The sequence below is a fragment of the Scyliorhinus torazame genome, chromosome 5 (assembly GCF_047496885.1).
Source record: "Scyliorhinus torazame isolate Kashiwa2021f chromosome 5, sScyTor2.1, whole genome shotgun sequence".
NCBI classification, from domain to species: Eukaryota; Metazoa; Chordata; class Chondrichthyes; order Carcharhiniformes; family Scyliorhinidae; genus Scyliorhinus; species Scyliorhinus torazame.
In genome coordinates, this window is record NC_092711.1 from 91,918,497 (window position 1) to 91,940,336 (window position 21,840).

The window sequence follows — 21,840 nt, forward strand, 5'->3', positions numbered from 1 at the left end:
GTGATGTTCAGTGAGTTCAGGGGGATGGTATCAGAGGGAGTGGAGCAGGGAGAGAGGATCCGTGGGGTGATGTTCAGTGAGTTCAGGGGGAGGGTATCAGAGGGAATGGAGCAGGGAGAGAGGTTCCCTGGGGTGATGTTCAGTGAGTTCAGGGGGATGGTGTCAGAGGGAAAGGAGCAGGCAAAGAGGATCCCTGGGGTCATGTTCAGTGAGTTCAGGGGGGTGGTATCAGAGGGAATGGAGCAGGGAGAGAGGATCCCTGGGGTGATGTTCAGTGAGTTCAGGGGGAGGGTATCAGAGGGAGTGGAGCAGGGAGAGAGGATCCGTGGGGTGATGTTCAGTGAGTTCAGGGGGAGGGTATCAGAGGGAATGGAGCAGGGAAAGAGGATCCCTGGGGTGACGTTCAGTGTGTTCAGGGGGATGGTATCAGAGGGAATGGAGCAGGGAGACAGGATCCCTGGGGTAATGCACAGTCAGTTCAGGGGGATGGTATCAGAGGGAATGGAGACGGGAGAGAGGATCCCTGGGGTGATGTTCAGTGAGTTCAGAGTAATGGTATCAGAGGGGATGGAGCCGGGAGAGAGGATCCCTGGGGTGATGTTCAGTGAGTTCAGGGCGATGGTGTCAGAGGGAATGGAGCAGAGAGAGAGGGGCCGCCCCTGGGGTGATGTTCAGATAGTTCAGGGGGATGGCATCAGAGAGAATGGAGCAGGGAAAGAGGATCCCTGGGGTGATGTGCAGTGAGTTCAGGGGGGTGGTATTAGAGGGAATGGAGCAGGGAGAGCGGATCCCTGGGGTGATGTTCAGTGAGTTCAGGGGATGGTATCAGAGCGGAACTGGAGCTTATTGGAGATATATGCATCCTGGAAAATGGGAGTGTGTTAATTGTAATGGATACGAAAAGTAAAGTTCAAGCAAGCAGTCAGTATATGTTTACCAGGAAGTCCAGAGTGCGCATGGACCAGTACCTGGTGATAAATTGACTATTTGTGCGTTTCAAAGCAAATGAGAAGTTTGAATCTCCTTGTCAGACAGGCCTTATTGTCTGGGAACTTTCCCCATGTTTTAACCTTATTTACTGTGTCCGATGGACCCCAGTACTTAGGAACTTCCACAGTTTTCGCTCCCTGGTGTAACTCGTAGGGCCCAAACATAGGTGGTAATGCAGACAATCGTACTCGGTTACCTGTTCTGTGGAATACTTTCCAGCCTTTAGGGCTCACCCCGTGGCATGTACCCGCTTTTCTGTCTGCATTACACATATAGCATGTGCCACACCTGCCTTCTGATTATCTAATCGGACAACATGGAGAGAGATTCACTCTACTCTGTTAATCCGCGCTGCCGCGCCCCTGGCGCAGGGTGAAGGGGCAGTGTGAAGGAAACTTTTTTCTCCCATTCTCTGCCATGTATCGGCCTCAGATCAAGCAGATCCCCAGCTGTTGAAACTTACTTCAAATGTCACTGTGATAGACCAGATTATGAGTTAAATCAGCGAGTTTCTCCTCGCTGGACAATCATTCTGTCTCTGGATTTTGCTTTCAAAAGACCGAGATCAAGATGCGTTTACACGGACGAGTCGCTGGGTGGCGCAGTCACTCTTTCACTGACAGGATTGGTGCAGAATATGTCCGAGAAAGTGGGGAAACAGTGGAATAGGGGAAATTGAGTGGTGTCGAGGGCCTTTGGAGAAAGGAGTTCAGCAAAGTCACATTTAGTTCATTTTTCAATCAGGATTTATTTTTAAAATTCCAGATAAAATTTTACAGAAAGGTTCATTGAAAAATTAACAAAAGAGACAACAACCGAGTTTGACATTGAGAACAGAACGCACTCGCCCTGAGCTGCAAAAATATCTATTCAATTGCAACAGACTTTAGAAAGGAGGACAGGAGCTGAGCATAAACGGAAGACAATTATTGCGAATAAGGAATGAAAAAAGTTAATTCTTTACAGGTGGAAATCAAGCTACAGAACAAGTCTAAGATAGAATTACAGCACGCCCATATTATTTCGTACATTTCAACTGAAAAACAGTTTAAAGTCACGAGTGAACATATTATGAATTCCTATTAGGGATCTTGATAAACAGCTGACGAAAATCTACGATGTCCAAACTTCAACCGATCACTCGATCTGTAAAAGAAGATTAAATAATGAAGCAGATGTTGGTGACCTGAGACGTTCGTGTTAGAGTTTTAAATTAATGAAAAATTCAGAGGATTCTCAAACCGCTTCTTTCAGTCTGAAGAGTGAGTGGATTGAATCTTCTCACCTTCACCAGAGTGACTGCAGCGCTGTAGGAAATGCTCAGGAAGAACAGGACGATGAATGTGGAAGCGGTTGTCCAGATGTTGCCGTTATCATCCTCATAGGATTCAGTCCAGATGCGATCTGTAGAATCTAGCCGACGAAATATAATTAGATTGTTTTTCATCCAGGATATCTTATTTTGTTTTATATTTATTATCATTTATCTTTTTTAAATTAGTAATTCGTTCTCTAATTTAATTTCCATTGTACACCTTCTGTTAATTTCATGACACTCAGAAACTGATCTCTGTAATTAACTCCACAGTTGTTCTTATTTTACTTTCCTCAAACAGTCCGTGTCGCAAAACATGACAGTTTTTATTCAGTTTCAGCTTATTTTCGAACAATTTGGCACAATGGGAGATTATTATGATTGATATTGAGGGAAGTTCACTGTGCTTCTTATTTGGAAAGTGTGAATGTTTTTGCTCAGAACGCGGACATCAGTTCCTATCTTATTTGTTTATTTTTGGTTGAAACACTTGTCACGTCACTTACTTAAACCAGTTTCTCAGTAAGAACATTATTTCAGTGCGTTTGTGGGATCATTATGGAATAGGGATAGCTTTGGTGGATATATCCATTAAAACAGTTACATTCCAAATATACTGTCATCCCGCCGTTTGTTTGTTGTACTTGAGTAACTCCTGATTAGCATTATCTATTTGAATGTGTGTATGAACGTTAATGCGAGAGTTGATGCGCCAATGAGGTTTAACTGCTGTGAATGTCTGTATATATTGTGATTCTGTAAATATGTATGTACGAGTGAGTTATTTTGTCTTTGTTTATTTATTAATAGTTGTGTTAATGTGTGCTTATGCGTTCATGCCTGCTAATATATGTAGTAATATGTTTCTTTTCGCGGTGCATATCTATCAATATACTAATCTTTCTGTCCCTTTGTGTGTGTGAGTGCGGGTGTATGTGTGTCTGTGTGAGCGGGATAATGTGTGTATTTATGTGCTGATAGATTTATATGACTAAATTTGAAATGTGTTTATGTCCTCCTGTGTGCGAATGTGCGTTTTCGTGTTCTCTCTTGCATGGCCATGCTAATGTTTGCATCTAGATGCGTGTGTATGTGCGTGGATGCTCTGCTGTCTCTTCATCTATGTGATTGTGCGCCCGTGTGAAGTATGTGAATGTGCGTCTATGTGTGTCCATATGTGTGTGTTAATGTGTATAAGAGTTGAGGCTCCTTCTTTAAACGTTTTTAAGAAAAAGATAGATGCCTTTCTAAAGAATAAAGGGATTCGGGGATATGGTGTACGGGCCGGAGAGTGGAGCTGAGTCCACAAAGATCAGCCATGATCTCATTAAATGGCGGAGCAGGCTCGAGGGGCCAGATGGCCTACTACTGGTCCTAGTTCTTATGTTCTTATGTATATCTTTATGCCTGCATCACTGTCTGCGTCAACGTGTGCAAACTTACATGTTGATGGTTACACATGTGTATCACGTCCTTGTGTGAGTCTGCTTGTCTGGTTTAATATATTTGTATTATGTCTGTTTGTGAGTGTGTATCAACATGTGCATATGTATGTGTGTATTTCTGTGTGTGCGTGTGTATATGCGTGTATTTTGTGCGTGTCTGCATGCGACAAACCGACAAAGGAGCGTTACTTTATTTTAAAATTGAGTTGTTTGAAGACATATTTTACACCATGCTTAATGCAAGTTTAAAACCTGGGACCAGTAAGTTCGAAACGACTTGAATCGTTGAAAGCTGAGTCCTTTCAGTAGACATACGTTCCCTTCCGAACTCTCAAGCGAGAGGATAGTGAGTTCATTGTTTCGCTATCCAAGATGGGCTTAGCAATTTCCCTGTCGGTCCGCTGCGTTGAGGAGATGGTGGTACAGTGAGTTACCCAATGCACTTTCCCCTCTGTTTCATGGTAACGTGGAAGGAAATATGTTAAGTATTTGTTCTTCAGTTTTCTTTGTTGGGGAAGAGGGTGTTCAGTGGATTGAATAATGCCCCTCCCCGGCTCTACGTCGGGGAATTGGGGATACAGTGTATCAACTAATATCCCTTCTGCTCTCGTTTTGGGGGACTGGGGGTACTTTAAATTAACTAATGACCTACCCGCTCTCTCTGTTGCGGAAGTAGGGTACAGTAGATTACCTAATGCCCCTCCCCCTGTATTAGTTGGGGAGTGGGGTTACAGAAGATTAATCATTTCCTCTCCTGATATCGTTGGGGGAAGCGGGGGTACAGAAGGTTAATAACTGCATCTCCCGATCTCTTTGTTGGGGAAGTAAGGGTGTAGTGGATTAACTAATGCCCCTCCCCCTCTCTTTACAGGTCATGTGGGGGCACACTGGGTTAACTAATGCCCCCTCCCTCTGTTTTTTGGGGAAGTGGGTGTGCAGTGATTCAACTAATGCACTTCACTTTCTCTTTGTTGGGTAAGTAGGGGTACAGTGGATTAACTAATATCCCTCCCCCTCTATTTGGAGGCTATTTTGGATTTGTGCTTGGCAAGAACCAGGCCAGGTGTCAGACATCTCGGTGGGAGAGCATTTCGGTGACAGTGACCACAACTCCTTGATCTTTGCCACAGTTATGGAAAGGATAGGAACATACAGTATGGGAAGGTATTTAATTGGGGGAGGGAAAAATTTACTGCTATTAGACAGGAGCTGGGGGGCACAAATGTGGTACAGATGTTCTCAGGGAAATTCACAACTGTAATGTGGGGGTTGTTTAAGGAGCATTTGCTGCGAGTGCTGGATAGTTTTGTCCCACTGAGACAAGGAAGGGTTGGCAAGGTGAAGGAATCTTGGATGACAAGAGAAGTGGAACTTCTAGTCAAGAGGAAGAAGGAAACTTACGTAAGGTTGAGGAAGCAAGGATCTGACTCGGCTCTAGAGGGTTGCAAGGTAGCCAGGAAGGAACTCAAAAATGGACTTAGGAGAGCTAGAAGAGGGCATGAAAAAGTCCTAGCTGGAAGGATTAGGGAAAACTCGAATGCGTTCTACGCTTATGTGAGAAATAAGAGGGTGATCAGAGTGAGAGTAGAGCCGATCAGGGATAGTGGAGGGAACCTGTGCCGAGAGTCTGAAGAGGTAGGGGAGGCCCTAAATGAATATTTTGCTTCAGTATTCACTCGAGAGAGGGACCTTCTTGCTAGTGAGTACAGCGTGAACCAGGTTAATAGGCTCGAACAGGTTGATATTAAGAAGGGGGATGCGCTGGAAATTTTGAAATGCATGAGGATAGATAAGCCCCCTGGACCAGAGGGTATATACCCAAGGTTACTAAGGGAAGCGAATTAGGCGAGTGCTGCGCCGTTAGCGATGATCTTTGCGTCCTCACTCTCCACTGGAGAAGTACCGGATTATTGGACGCAGGCGAATGTTGTTCCCCTGTTTAATAAAGGGAATAGGGAAGTCACTGGGAATTACAGACCAGTCAGTCTTACGTCTGTGGTGAGCAAAATACTGCAACGGATTCTGAGAGAGAGGATTTATGATTATTTAGACAAACATAGGTAGATTAAAGACAGTCAGCGTGGCTTTGTGAGGGGCAGGTCATGCCTCACAAGCCTCCTTGAATTCTTTGAGGATGTGACAAGGCACATTGATGAAGGTCGGGCAGTGGATATGGTGAATATGGATTTCAGTAAGCCATTTTGATAAGGGTCCGCATGGTAGGTTCATTCAGAAAGTTAGGGGGCATGGGATACAGGGAAATTTGGCTGTCTGGATACAGAATTGACTGGCCGAAAGAACACAGCGAATGGGAGTGGATGTTTTTTATAAATGACTTGGATGAGGAAATGGAAAGGTGGGTTAGTACGTTTGCCGATGTCACGAAGGTTGGGGGAATTGTAGATAGTGTTGAGGGTTGTTGCAGGTTACAACAGTACATTGACAGGATGCAGAACTGGGCTGAGAAGTGGTAGTTGGAGTTCAACCTAAATAAATATGAAGTGATTCATTTTGGAAGGTCTAATTTGAATGCTGAATACAGGGTTAAAGGCAGGATTCTTGGAAGTCTGGAGGAGCAGAGAGATCTTGGGGTCCACGTGCATAGATCCCTCAAAGTTGCCACCCAGGTTGACAGTGTTGTTAAGAAGGTGTATGGTGTGTTGGCTTTCATTAATAGGAGGATTGAGTTTAAGAGCCGCGATGTTTTGCTGCAGCTTTATAAAGCCTTGGTTAGTCCACACTTGGAATATTGTGTCCAATTCTGGTCACCTCAATATAGGAAATATGTGGATGCTTTGGAGAGGATGCAGAGGAGATTTACCAGGATGCTGCTTGGACTGGAGGGCAGGTCTTATGAAGAAAGGTTGAGGGAGCTAGGGCTTTTCTCACTTTTTTCCTCAGGGAGGAAATGGCTGTCACGAGGGGACATAGTTTTAAGGTGATTGGAGGAAGGTATAGGGGACATGCCAGAGGTAGGTTCTTTACACACAGATTAATGGGTGCGTGGAATGCACTGCCAGCGGAGGTGGTGGAGTCAGCCATTTGGGACATTTAACCGACTCTTGGACAGGCACATGGACAGCAGTAAATTGAAGGGGTGTCGGTTAGATTGATCTTAGATTAGGATAAATAGTCGGCACAGCATCGTAGGCCGAAGGGCCTGTCCTGTGCTGTCCTGTGCTCTGTTCTATGTTCGATTTGTTGGGGAGTGGGGCACAGTAGATTAACTAATGCCCCTTCCCCTCTCTGTGCTGAGTAGTGGGGGTGCAGTGGATAAGCTATTGCACCTGCCCCTCTCTTTTTTGATATTTTGGGAGCACAATTAATCAATTAATGCCCCGTTCACTCTCTTTTTTGAGGAGAGGGTGTACAGTGGATTAACGAATGCCCTTCTCCGCCCTTTGATGAGGAATGGGAGTACAGTGGACTAATTAACGCCTCTCCCCCTTTCTTTCTTCATAAGACATGCCCTCCAGACCAAGCAGCACCCTGGTAAATCTCCTCTGTACTCTCTCCGAAACATCCACATCCTTCCTATAACGTGGCGATCAGAACTGGACACAAAATACCAAGTGTGGTCTAACCAGGGTTTTATAAAGCTTCAGAAAAACCTCTCTTTTCTGGGGGAATGGGGTAAAGTGGATACATTTTTACCTCTCCCCAGCTCTTTGTTCGGAAAATGAGGGAGAATAGTTTAACTAATGTCCCTCCCCCTCGCTTTGTTTGGGAAGTAGGAATACAGTGAAATAACTAATTCCACTCCCCTCTCTTTGTTGGGGAAATGGGGGTGGATGCCGTTATGCCATTCCACCTCTCTTTTATGGGGAAATGTGATTACAGTAGATTAACTGGCGCCCCTCTCCTTCTCTTTGTTGGGGAAGCGGGGTACAGTGCATAAGTAATACCTCTCTCTCTTTGTATTTTTCGGAACGTGGGGATTCAGTGGAGAAATAAATGATCCTCCCCCTCCCTGTATTGGGGAAGTGGATATTCAGTGGATTAAGTAATGCTCCTCCCCCACACACTTTGTTGGGGAAGTGGGTACAATGCATTAACTAGTGCCCCTCTCCATCTATTTGGTGGGGAAGTGGCGGTAGCGTGGGTTGACTAGTGCCCCTTCCATCTTCTTGATGGAGAAGTGGGGATACAGTGGATTAACAATTTCCCAGTTCCCTCTCTTTGACTGGGAGTTGTTGGTCCATGTTTCTGTGTGACGCTCAATGCATTTCCCAGTGGCTGTGTTGTAGTAACTAAAAGCTGGCATCAATGTTAAAGGGATGGACAATGAGAGAAGCAGGAACATCGAGATCTAAATGTGATGTGTTTGTTTGTCTGAAATAGGAAATTGCCCTACTTATCCTCAGCGGGAGGAAAGTCAATGAAGATATTTTGCTGAATCCTGTAATGAATGAGTTTTACTCCGTCTTTAACCCAGGGTGTTTCTGAGCTGGGAGCACTGCCTTTCAAACTCTGGGGTCGAAGACCAGTAGAAATCTGACTCCAACTAAACAGGTCTAACATTAGCAAAGTGGAAACACCATTACTTACGCAGTTTTATATTTGAATCACAACGGAAGGGGGAAAAAAACCTTTATTATTTTATTGTAGAATATTGAAATGTAACTGATCGTTTCAAATTGTCATGAATTAACGGTGTCCATCAAAGCAGGGAAATGTTAACAACATTCGGTTTACCGCTGGATTTATTAACCATTCTGCTGATGATTTTCAAAGGGATGGCTTCATGTCCCGCCACACAGGAGTAAGAAGCGCCGCTGGCCCACTCCTCCGCTGCAATGGATAACAGGCTGTACATGAAGAAGGAGCTATTGCCGTTCTCCGCCATCACCTCGGTGTTCTTGTAGTTCCCGGGATTCACCGGCTTGTCATTGACGGTCCACTTGACGAAGATCTCTCGGGGGGAGAAACCTCTCACTAAGCAACTGAGGGAGACGAATCTCTGAGCGGAGACGTCTTCAGCCGAGGGCAGGAGGACAGAGACGGACGGTTCCCGCGGATTTGGATCTGAAGAAAATGTACAATGAATGTCAATAAAATGGCGGACTCCGGAGACAATGGAAACTCGAGGTCCACACCAGTTCCCCCCCCCCCCCCCCCCCCAACACACATACACCTTTCTCCCAGAGAATTGGGAAACTGCCAATGTGACACCCTTATTCAAAAATGGAGGAAGGCAGAACGCGGCGTCTATAGGTCAGTGACCTTAACATATGTCATTGGTGAACCGATTGTGTCAGTTATATCGGACATAACAGCAGAACATTTAGAAATACATAAAACAGCAAGCAGTCAGTCCGACTTCATGAAGGAGACATCATGCCTCAAAAATGGATTAGAACTATTTGAGGTGGTAACGAGCAGACTATGGTATGGAGAACCAGTAGATGTAATATATATGAATTTCAAAACAGCTTTTGATAAGTGAATGTATTATTGACAATTTGTGGATGACACAAAGAGAGCTGGGAGGCAAGAGGCGAGAATGAAACAATAGATCTACGGGGGGACGTAGACAGCTTAAGTGGCTGGAAAAATTTGGCTGATGGAACAAACTGTAGGAAAATGTGAGGTTATGCACTTTGGTAGGAGGAATAAAATAGCGCAATGTTATTAAATGGAGATAAACATAGAAAGCTGCAACAACGAGGGATTTAGGAGTCCTCGTGCAGAAATCATGACAAGCCAGCATTCATGTTCTGCAGGTAAAAGGCGAGGCAAATTGAATGTTGGCCTTTATTTTAAAGGAAATGAAATATAAAAATAGGGAAATCTTGCTCAAACTACATAGTGCACTCGTTAGACCACACCTGATATACTTTGACAGTTTTGTTTCCCTTATCTCAGGAATACATACTATTTTGAAGGCAGCACAGAGAATGTTCACGAGGTTGATCCCGGGTACGGAAGGATTTTCTTATGAGTCAGGGTTGAGTAGGTTGGGACTGTAGGTTCGGGTTTAGAGTAATGAAGGCCACTTCAGTGAGGCATAACTGATTCTCAGGGGGTTTAAGAACATAGAACATAGAACAGTACAGCACAGAACAGGCCCTTCGGCCCTCGATGTTGTGCCGAGCATTGTCCGAAACCAAGTTCAAGCTATCCCACTCCCTGTCATTCTGGTGTGCTCCATGTGCCTATCCAATAACCGCTTGAAAGTTCCGAAAGTGTCCGACTGCACTATCACAGCAGGCAGTCCGTTCCACACCCTAACCAGGCTCTGAGTAAAGAACCTATCTCGGACATCCCTCCTATATCTCCCACCCTGAACCTTATAGTTATGCCCCCTTGTAACAGCTACACACACCCGAGGAAATAGTCTCTGAACGTCCACTCTATCTATTCCCCTCATTATCTTATAAACCTCTATTAAGTCGCCTCTCATCCTCCTCCGCTCCAAAGGGAAAAGCCCTAGCTCCCTCAACCTTTCCTCATAAGACCTATCCTGCAAACCAGGCAGCATCCTGGTAAATCTCGTCTGCACCCTTTCGAATGCTTCCACATCCTTCCTATAGTGAGGTGACCAGAACTGCACACAATACTCCAAACGTGGTCTCACCAGGGTCATGTACAGTTGCAGCATAACACTCAAGCCCCCTGTTAATAAACGCTAACCCACTAGAAGTCTTCTTCACGGCTCTATCCACTTGAGTGGCAACGTTCAGAGATCTGTGGACATGAACCCCAAGATCTCTCTGTTCCTCCACAATCCTCAGAATCCTGCCGTTGACCCTGTAATCCGCATTCAAATGTTCTCTACCAAAATGAATCACCTCGCACTTATCAGGGTTAAACTCCACCTGCCATTTTTCGGCCCAGCTCTGCATCCTATCAATGTCTCTTTGAAGCCTACAACATCCCTCCTCCTCATCCACTACTCCACCAATATTGGTGTCATCAGCAATTTTACTGACCCACACTTCAGCCCCATCCTCCAAGTCATTGATACAAATGACAGGGTAGATGCTGATAATTTACTTTCCGTTGTGGGAGACTTTCGGAACAGAGCGCAACATCAAAGAGTAAGGGGTCGCCCCTTTAATACAGAAATGAGGAGGAATTTATGCTCTCAGAGGGCAGTGGAGATGTGGAATTCTTTACACTGAGAGCTGTAGAGGGTGGGTCGTTAAATCTGTTCAAGGTAGGGATGGATAGACTTTTAATCAGAAAGGAAATAAATCGAAATGGGAATAAGGTGGGAACGAGGAGGTGAGGATAATCATATCAGATTATCTCACGGAATGCCAGAGCATTGGATGGATCCAATGGCCGATATCTGCTCTTTCGCCGTATGGTCTTTGGTCTTGTTCCATCAAAACTCAATCTCACTACCTTCAGTGCATTGTTCATTCATCAAAATCAATTTCCCTTTTAAAGCCTACGGGTCCAAAGTGTTTAATTAGTAGAATTACCAATCAGAGTACACCAGATATACACTGAGCACTAAGTGTTGACCGCTGCACTGACATAAGAGACAGACACAATGACTCACTTGTTGCTCTGATCTCACCGCTCACCTATTTTATTACGGATGGAATTTCTTAAAGGAGTCGGCAGGTCCTGGTGGCTCGCCACACAGTCAAACAAAGCCCCACTCAGCCAGGCTTGTGTCGAGATGTTTAATTTGCTGACCACGCTCTCTGTATCTGCCCCAGGCTGGTCGGCAATCTCTGATTTCAGCGGCTTCTTCGCTTCACTCCAGGACACGTTGACTCCATAAGGAGCATTCGAAATGACGCAGGTTAAGGTTACAGTCGCCTCCAGTAAGACCTGTTCTATTGGTGGTGGCAGTATTGTTACTGAGGCATCAGTGCAAAGGGAAGGAGCTGTGAATGAAAAAATGAAAATTAGCCCAAGTTTCACCTTCAAAATCTGGACAGCAGATCACTTTCGAAATGGGAATAAATCAACTTCGAAATATCAACCTCTAAAGATCACCTTTAATCTTCTCTACACAACGGAAAAACAGCTTAGTGAGTGAAAATTATTCTCATTGTTAAAGTCGTTCAGTCCCGGCCTCATTCTAACAATTGTGCATTGCCAGCTTCCTAATGCAAATATTCCTTTCCTGGTCTCATAAATTTAGTGATGAGGGCTGATTTTTCAGGAGGGTGTATGTACTTTCTAACACTTTTCCCCGGAGCTGTTATCAGTAAAACGTTCCAGACACCCACTGTCTCTCAAATATATCAGCTGTCTCAGGATAAAGCTTATATCAAGTCCACCTCACTCACTAAATTACTGATAAGTAGAGGGAAGCATTCTTTGCATTTCTGATAAAATCCTGAACGGTAAGCAATCCTAATGCAGCTCTTACATCAGAATGAAACACAAATTGCATGGCAGTAAATTAGAAGTTGTTCTGGGCTTTGTACTAACTTCAGTAAATTCCTGATTTTGATTAACATCAGAATGCAGGATGATTTATTGTTTCCTCTGTTTGTGTCTCTTACCAGACGCGGTGATGCTTTGACTTTGGGTAACCTCTTGATGAGTGACCTGGCAGGTATAGACCGCTTTGCTGAACCATTCCCCAGCGGAGACTGTCAGCCGACTGCTCGCCGAGAAGTTCCCGTTCACTTCACAGGCGGGAGGGGTGACAAATCCTGAAGTCATGAGTTGTCCATTCTTCAGCCACTTCACCGTCATTGATATTGGATTGAAATCGACGATTGAACAGACCATAGTTGCAAATTTCCTGCTTGTGATTTCTTCATTGGAAGGCACGGTGAGGAGAACATTTGGAGTGTGGGCAGGTGGGGGGCCTTCAAGAAACATGTGTTAGACATTTCTTACAGAAGAAATTGAGAATACATTAAACGACCTCACAGTTTAAGAACAAAGAACAAAGAAAAGTACAGCACAGGAACAGGACCTTCGGCCCTCCAAGCCTGTGCCGACTATGCTGCCCGTCTAAACTAAACTCCTCTTCACTTCCTGGATCCATATCCCTCTATTTGCATCCTATTCATGTATTGTCAAGATGCCCCTTAAATGTCACTATCGTCCCTGCTTCCACCACTTCCTCCGGCAGCGAGTTCCAAGCACCCACTATCCTCTGTGTACAAAACGCGTACATCTCCTCTCAACCTTGCCCCTCGCACCTTAAACCTATGCCCCCTAGTAATTGACCCCTCTGCACTGGGAAAAAGCCTCTGATACCCATTCTGTCTATGCCCCTCATAATTTTGTAGACCTCTATCTGGTCGCCCCTCAACCTCTGTCATTCCAGTGAGAACAAACCGAGTTTATTCAACTTCTCCTCATTGCTAATGCCCTGCATACCAGGCAACATCCTGGTAAATCTCTTCTGCACCCACTCTAAAGCATCCACATCCTTCTGGTAGGGTGGCGACCAGAATTGAACACTCTACTCCAAGTGTGGCCTAACTAAGGTTCGAGACAGCTGCAACATGACTTGCCAATTCTTATACTCAATGTCCCGGCCAATGAAGGCAAGCATGCCGTATGCCTTCTTGACTACCTTCTCCACCTGTGTTGCCCGTTTCAGTGACCTGTGGACCTGTACACCTAGATCTCTCTGAAATTCAATACTCTTGAGTGTTCTACCATTCACTGTATATTTCCTACCTGCATTAGACCTTCCAAAATGCATTACCTCACATTTGTCTGGATTAAACTCCACCTGCCATCTCTCCGCCCAAGTCTCCAAACGATCTAAATCCTGTTGTATCCTCTGACAGTCCTTATCACTATCCGCAATTCCACCAAGATTTGTGTCGTCTGCAAACTTATTAACACTTTAACAGGTATTTTGCGGTCAATAGACACAAAGCTGGATTTCCCAGGGATCAGGACTGTGCAGAGTATTACAAATGAGTTATGTCCAGCAGCCTATGCAAGGTAATCATAGCTTTCTGTTTCTCGCAGGTTCCACGACACTTACATTCCATTCCAATGCTCTTGTCTGAGCCGCTGTATCGAACCTCACAGCTGATTTTGCTGCATTCCCCTTCTGACTCGGTGATGGTTAACTGGCTGGTCAGGGTGTAGGTTCCCTTCTTGGTTCTCACTGACGGATATTTCTTAACTCCAGTGGTGATCGGCTGCCCATTTTTCTTCCAGACAAGGCTGGTGATTTCTGGAGAGTAGTCCATCGCCAAACAGCCGTAGGTCACGGAGCCGTCGGTGTTGTGTTGCTGACAGGAGGAGACCAGGCTGTAGAGAATGGGTGGAGACGGTGTCCCTGGGAGAGAATGGTCGACTCAACAGGTTAGACGCGATTGTGTGTTTACGATGTGTGTTATGATGTGTGTTTATGATGTCACACAACTTATAATTTGGATACAGTTACAAAGTTATCCTATTTTTCCCCATTAAAACCTGCCTCAACATTTGAGTTTCTATTAATTCTATCATTCGAGAATCACCACCTGTCTATTCCCTCTTTAGAAACTCACATCTCTTGTTCTATCGCTGTCACATTACAGAAAATTAACATTTTGATGCCACCTCAATGGCTCCCCATTCATTATATTAAAATAGAAGGGCAGCTGATCTTCCTAATTATTTCTATTACCATTTATTTCTCAATCAACAGCACTTTGTGGTAAAGCAAAATGTCTCTTCGTTTATATAATTACAGATTTTGAAATTGCCTATGTTCAAACTGACTGATGGCACCTCCCCTCCACAACTCACTATCCCAGTCCCCGAAACAAAGAATAGGGATTTTGCTTTAGAAATACCTGCCAAAGGCAGAATTACCATAAAACTCTACATTTGAGTAAAAGTTGAAGTAACTCCAATATTCTCTAATCATCGGATCATGCACGTTCAGAGCAGGATTGGGCCATTCGGTCCCTCAGGCCTCCTATGCCATTCAATAAGATCATGGCGGAGCAGATTGCGGTGTTGACTCCACATTCCTTCAGCTCTCTATCCTTGTCACGAGGACCTCTGGCCTCTTACTGGCTCTCTATGCTGTTCTCAGGACTCTGAACCTTCCATCACCTCTCTGTAATCTGTATAGCTGCTTTGCACTTCAACCGGTTCATTGCTCTTTGTGTCATCTCCCGGTACTCTCCACTGGCTTTTTGTCCTTTCCCCTGATTCTTGGCGCTTGCCCAGCAATCGGCGCTTTCCTCAGGCTCCCTACCCTTTCTCTCCACTCTCTGCGCTCGGCTCTCTACCCATTTTACCAGCTCACCACTGTTTCTCAGATCCCTCATTTTCCCAGGCTCCACGTGCTTCCCCCAAACTCTCTGTCCATTCTACGGATTATCTGCAAGGCTCTCGGTCATTTTGTCTACACATTCCCCCGCCTCGTCAGCCCGCTACTCTGGCGCTACTGCCTTTTCAGGCACCCGGCCGCTGGTGCCACTGGTACTCATGTTTTGCACAAGTTCTCTCTTCCACTCACGTTGCAGATCCCCTCCCGCCTATTTGGTGAGTTGGAGTGAGAGAGGGCAAGTGAGTAAATTGGTGAGGGTGAGCTACCAGGCGGTTTGATTGAAGATGTGTGATGAAGAAGTGGGTGAATCTGAGTGTGTATGTGTGAAGATGGGTGACTGCGTGTGGATGAGTGAGGGTGGATCGGTGAGTGTGTTGAGGGTGAGGTGTATAGGTAACGCTGGGTGATTAAGGGTGAGTGAGCGAGAGGGTTGGTGCTGTGAGTGTGGTTGTGCGTTAGTGTGCCTGAGTGTGGTTGAGTGAGGTTTTACCAGTAAGATAAGTGCATGAGTGAGGGTGGATGCGTGACGAAGAGCAATTGACAGGATGTCAGTGAGCGTGGGTGAGTCAGGGTTGGTGCGTGTGGGTGAGTGAATAATGTCGGGTGAGTGAGTTAGCGTGGATGAGTTAATGAGTGTGATTTACTGTGGATGAGTGAGTAAGCCTCAGTGAGTGTAGGAAAGGTGCGTGGGTGAGTGAGGGTGAATGAATGAATGAGAGCGAATGGGTGTCCCCGAGTGGGTTGGGTGTCTAAGGGTGGGAGATTGAGTGAGAGTGCGCGAATTAGGGTGGGTAAATGAGCATGCCCAAATAAGTCAGCGTTTATGAGTAAGGTATGTGAGTCTGAGTGATATAGGGTGGACGATTGAGGGAAAATGTGAGATTGGGGAGAAAGAGAATGACTGAGCGAATGTTCGCGAGTGAGGGTGATAGTGTGGGTATGTAAGGATGAGTGAGTGAGCGTGGATGAGTGAGGATGGGTAAATGAGGGTGAGTTCGTGCGGGTGGGTTTACTGTGGGTGTGTTAGGTTAAGTGGGTGTTGGTGCGTGAATCAAAGTGGGGAGCTAAGTTGATTGAGTGAGGGTAAGTGAATGAGATTGGATGATTGAGTAAGGATTTGTGAGTGAAGGAGGGGTACAGGACTAAGTGAAGTTGAGTGAATGAGTGTGAGTGAATGAGGGTGGGTGAATGAATGAAGTTGTGTGAGAGAGAGAGTGTTTTTGAGAGTGCTCGTTTGTCTGGCTGTGTGAGAGTGTATGGGAAAGCAAGAGTATGTATGTGTATGCGAGTGTATAAGAGAGGGAAACTTTTTGTGAAAAAGTGTGGTTTTGAGTATGTGGGTGTGCGTGTGTGAAAGGGAGAGAGAGCGAGCCTGTGTGTATTTGAGAATGTGTTTGTGCGTGGATGTGTGAGAGAAATCTCCGATGCACCCAGCCAAATTTTCACATTCCACACAGATACAAGTCTTTTAAAGAAATAAATCAAAATTCTGTACGAAACACACGAGAAGGAAGCAGCAGGTTTACAATCGATCAGGAAGATTCCTGGTGCCAACACAATGACCACGTGCACAGAAACTGAACAGACACAAACGGTGCAACAACCGAGTTCCCAGCAGATAGATCTGTTCAATCTACCAACTTCATTTAAACTCTTTGAATGTAATTGATTAATAGTCAAATTATGGCATCACTGATTATATAACTTATTTGAAATTAATTGATATTAATTTCAAAGCTCCCTTCGACTTTCAATTATTTTCTGTCTGTCGCATGTTGCGAAAAATGTCCAAAATATAATTTCGCTGAAAATAAGCACATCAAATATAACAGATTGAGCATAGTTTAACAGACATTCAGTGACAAGGGCAGAATTAAACATACCAGCAAATACACTCATTAAAAACCTATTACCTGATTTATCTAATTTCTCAATTAAATGTAATCCACAAGAAAATTGGGGTGAAACACCGGAATAATGGAATGCATTGTTTTCTAAATTCATTTTCGATACAACTTAAAATTCTCTAAAAGCTTTGATATATTGCGCACCAATATACAACTCAATTGTCACGCACCATTTATGTTTAATTAGTCAGTATTAATATTGCATTGCAATTTACCGTTAGTTTTAATTATTTGGCTTTTAAGGTGATTTTCACTCTTTGATAAAGATAATAAAAATTAATTTTCTACAATTCTAAACTTGTTCTTGCCTGGAATTTTGTTCTAGAATCTTAATCAATGTTAAACAATTACCCTCAAAAGCTGGATGGAAACATTCCAACATGTATAATGCTTTTACTTAAACATTTAGTACTAATATTAGTACTTTACCCGTTTGCTTTTAATTCAACTGCCCTATTTTAACCAACAAAATGTTAAATATGCATATTTCTGACTGTATTGATAAAGCTCAAATTTCATCTATTCTCAGAGGATAATTCAAATTATAAATCTATGTGTGCAGTATTTCAAATACTTTCAACGCAGGAACAAAGGAATTAGGAGCAGATGTAGGCAATTCAGCCCTTCTAGACTGCTCCGTCATTTAAAGTGGCTGCTCTCTTCCTGGTCTCAAATCTTCCTTCCCACCTGTTGACCATATCCCTTTAATCCGTTTATTATCAGAAAAATATATATCTCCTTCTTGAAATCATGTGATAACTTAGAATCCACCGCATTCTGGGGCAGCGAGTTCCGGAAATTCACCAGCCTCTGCAAGAAGGTCCTCTTCCTCATCTCAGTTGTAAATCTACTGCCTCTCAATCTATATCTGTGACCTCTTGTTCTAGTTTACCCCACAAGGGGAAACATTTGGTCCACGTTTACTTTATCAATCCCATTTAGTATTTTATGCACCTGGATCATATCCCCTCTCATCCTTCTAAACTCCAGCGAGAATTAGCCCAAACTGTTTAATCTCTCCTCATGTATCAAACTTTCCATCCCCAGAATTAACCTGGTGAACCGGGCTGACATCGAGAGAACTCTCCGTGTGTGTGTGTGTGTTCGTATCTGTGTGGAGTAGTGTGGAAGGGCGTTACAGCACCTGTTTGATGAAGGAGGACGCCTGAATTTATAAATAGTTGTAACTCGAAACGAAACCGCATGTATAAATAAATAAAGTCCCTGGCAGTTTGTAATAACTAAACATGCTTCTGGGAGTTAATAACTCAGACATTCCCTGCAACTTAAATATTAAAAATATTACTTTATGAAAGTAGGTCCAATTCATAAGTGTAAGAAATAATGAAAATAATTCATTCAGGTCATCTACAGCATTGCAACATAATGAGCAAATGGAGTAGATAATTTCTCATTCAATTTAATATTTGATAAGAAATATGCATGAGGCTCAGGTACGATCTGTTCTTCTCTTATATCTTTTTTTCTTTCGATTCTATACTGTGTAATGTATCTATATGGGAGACAGGGTGTTATTTATTGCAAAACTAATATTCGCCTTTTGTAATTAATCTCTTTGTATTTCAGTATTTTACTTGTCAATCCTCAGCCCTGTGCATTCGGAGCATTCCTGAGTTTCACATGAAACCATAAGAACAATTCCTTCACTGCCAGCCACTTCCACCTCTCAGAAAAACACTTTATGATTAGATTAGTGACAATTATCTCACTATCCAACTACAAATGACATTGAATGATTAATACTGTTGCGGCTGCACAGAAAGAATATAAAAACCAGATACAGAAATTGCAAAACTACAATATAAAACTCCTACTTAAGTAACCACAAACGTAATCATGGATACAAAAAATAATTCAAAATCTCTTGGTGACTAAACACTGCTGTAGATTCAGTATGTTATTATTAAAACAGTTCAGGCAAAATCACAAAATATTTCCAGCCTAGAAACTTATCTGGTCATGCTAATGGTGTGGGGAGCACAGCAGAATTGTGAAAGGCGATTAATGATTAATTATATTTATATGAATACATCTTTGGATAATATGGAGTTATATTACCGCGTTATAATTGTTTAAATTATATTAATTTTACTTTCATATTTGAAGAATTGTTAATTAAGCAGTTTGAGATTGCGGTAAGGAATTATGTTCTGAATGAAGCCATGGTTTAGGTTAATCTGTAATCATCAGTTAAATGTTTTTAAAAGCCCTAATATACGTTTAGTTCTATTTTTGTTTTCCGAAGCCTGATTGTTGTTTCCGTGCAATCGTGATTCAAGCTGTTTCACTTACGTTGACTGTTTGCATTTAACTAGACACCTGTAACCACTCAACATCGCCGAGTTTAATCAAGCAGAAACGCTGAACCACTTCACAAATTGTACTTATTCAAAGTCACCCAGACACACCATCTCATCAGCGGGAAATCACCAAAACTCATCACTGAGGGACTCAGTTTAATGGAGAAGCAGCTCAATTCGACATTCACCAGAATCAAACTTAATATTTCAAAAACATGTCAATATCGAATCCAGCAAGCCAGCTCAACGCCAACTGTATGGATTATCAAACTAATCAGCAATATGCAGTAATAACAATACCATTGTGAGGAGGTGGGATAGGTCCAAAATAACATTGAAATGTGACCACATTTTATTCGTATTGGGCCATATTTCAACATATTTGATCACTTAATGTTTGCAGTAGTTGGTAAAAGCTGCAATCATCAGATGCCACCGAGATGAAACATTGCAGAAAAGCCAAGCTCTGGTTGCAACACTAACGTATGATCGGAAAGAGTATCTTAAACCGTGGCTTAGTTTAATCTTCAATTAGCACTTTATTAAAACCGTTCTAAAATCTTTTCTGTTTTCTGCCGACAATCATGCGTCAAGCAGTTTCAAACGCCTACATTTCATCCAATTATAGGACATGGAACAGGTCAGTATCACCGAATGTCAAGTTTGTAGAAACGCCACACCATTTCGCAAATTCTACTAATTCAAAGTCACCCAGGCGCAAACTCCTCAGCAGAAAAACACCAAATCACATCACTGAGGGGTCAAGACTCGTTTCATGGAGAAGTAGCTCAATTCTAAAACACTTTCAAAGGAAACAAATTGCAAGAAAATCGCAATCTGGAACCAAACAAATCTGCCTGTCATCAAATGAATGACTAATCAAGCCGAACAGAAACATGGAAGATTATCATCAGCATTTTGAATAAGCGGAACATGTTCAATAAATAAATAGAGAAACTGAAGATATTTAGCGTACATTACAGAACAGCCAAACTATTTAACAGACGTTAGGTATTTAAAATAACACGGCCACACAGTATCCACAACAAATACACACCAAATCACCACACCCAGGGACTGAATCCCTCAGCAGAACCTTTTGTCAAGAAGCATAATAATGCTCTAATTCTTTCCCGGTAGAATCACATGAAACATTGCAAAATATCTCAATACAGAATCGAACAATCTCACATTTCAGTGAAAGAATAAATTGCTAAAATACAGAAACATATAAAACAACTACTCAAGTAAAGTAATACAATTAGTACACAATTAAATGGTCCTTACCTGAAGTGACCGTCACCATGGTTCCGTGACCCCAGTGATCGAAGCCACCCATTGCAGTATATCTTACACAATAATAGATGGCCGTGTCTTCGGCCTTCAGGCGTGTAATGGCCAAAGAGAAGATGTTGTTTGAAAGGTCTTTGAACGCAGTAAGTCGATTCTGAAATCTTGGGGCGTAGTTGTTGTTTGAAGAACTATCGTACCAAAGCAACCAGTCCAGCCCCTGTCCCGGAATCTGCCGGATCCAGCCCATCCAGTAAATGCCGAGATCGAACCCGCTTGTTTTACAGGTCAGCCTCAGGGAACACCCAGGATGTCCAGTCTCTGCCTCTGGCTGAGACAACACAACATCCGACTGGACACCTGTAAAAATATATCAAAAAGCCCGAGGATTAATGCTGGTGAAATGATTGGTGACTCTGGAACATTCCAGAGAGAGACTAACACTGAGACAGTAACAGTGAGAGACTTGGACAATAAAAACTACTCACAGGATAAGAAAGTCAGCAACAAACTGAGAGAAATGGCCCACCTCATCCTTCTGGTCATTTGGGGGAAATGGTTGTGTCAGGAACTCAGTGAACAAACCAGCTCCCGGACTGTTGGATTCGGGTCCCAGTGAGCTGCATTTAAATACCCGGCAGAAGGGGCGGGTTTCCAGGCGCCGCCTGTTGATTCCCTGGTGGAGGCGGCGACTGGATCCACGTCCCACCTTCCACACCCCCAACAGAATGGGCCCAGAGATTTACTGTAGGTTATTATTAAAATATACGTTTATCTGTAACGGGATATTTGTTTGGTTGAATGGATTCGTTTTAATGTCTCGTCATCCTAATGGCGAAATTGCATTTGAATAAAAGCAACTTCAATTGTAAACCAATTCAGTTTATTTCTACACTCCAACTTAAGGGATGAACATAAATAGGTTAAATTACATTATCGGGGATACATCATCTGTCAGTCAGATTTGCAACACCCAGTGTCTCTGTCCCATTACACCAATAAAGTATCAACTGCCAGAGGAATTGTTATCAATTCATGTAACGAAATACGGGACATGAACAAAATGATTCTATTTACAGTGTGGATGGCTATCACTGTACAATGTGGGTCGGTAGACAAGAAGAAACTCCTCACATTATAGGATGCTTCTCCTGGCATTATTGGAACTGCCCCTGAGCCTCAGACAGTCCTGTGAACATTAGCGGTAAAAGAAGCCGCTTGCCTGATAATTCAGCAGTGAGTTGACAGAGAAACATAAAATTGAGATTAACATTTGACAGAGAAGTTAATGAATTGGAACGGACATGGCGATCAGCAAAGTTATCCTTCAGCACCCAAATCATTGCAACTAATTGTATTG

General features: G+C 43.4%; 1 protein-coding gene and 1 gene segment (V, D, J or C); one reads left to right on the plus strand and one right to left on the minus strand.

Moving 5' to 3' along the window:
• Positions 1-21,840, plus strand: part of LOC140421475 (uncharacterized) — an 856,937-nt gene that overhangs the window by 563,589 nt on the left and 271,508 nt on the right. The window lies entirely within an intron of this gene.
• On the minus strand, positions 8,382-21,058 carry LOC140422661 (Ig heavy chain C region-like). The segment is given in 6 exon segments: positions 8,382-8,775; positions 11,286-11,594; positions 12,222-12,533; positions 13,676-13,975; positions 20,478-20,840; positions 20,969-21,058. Coding segments are annotated over 6 exon segments (1,707 nt in total).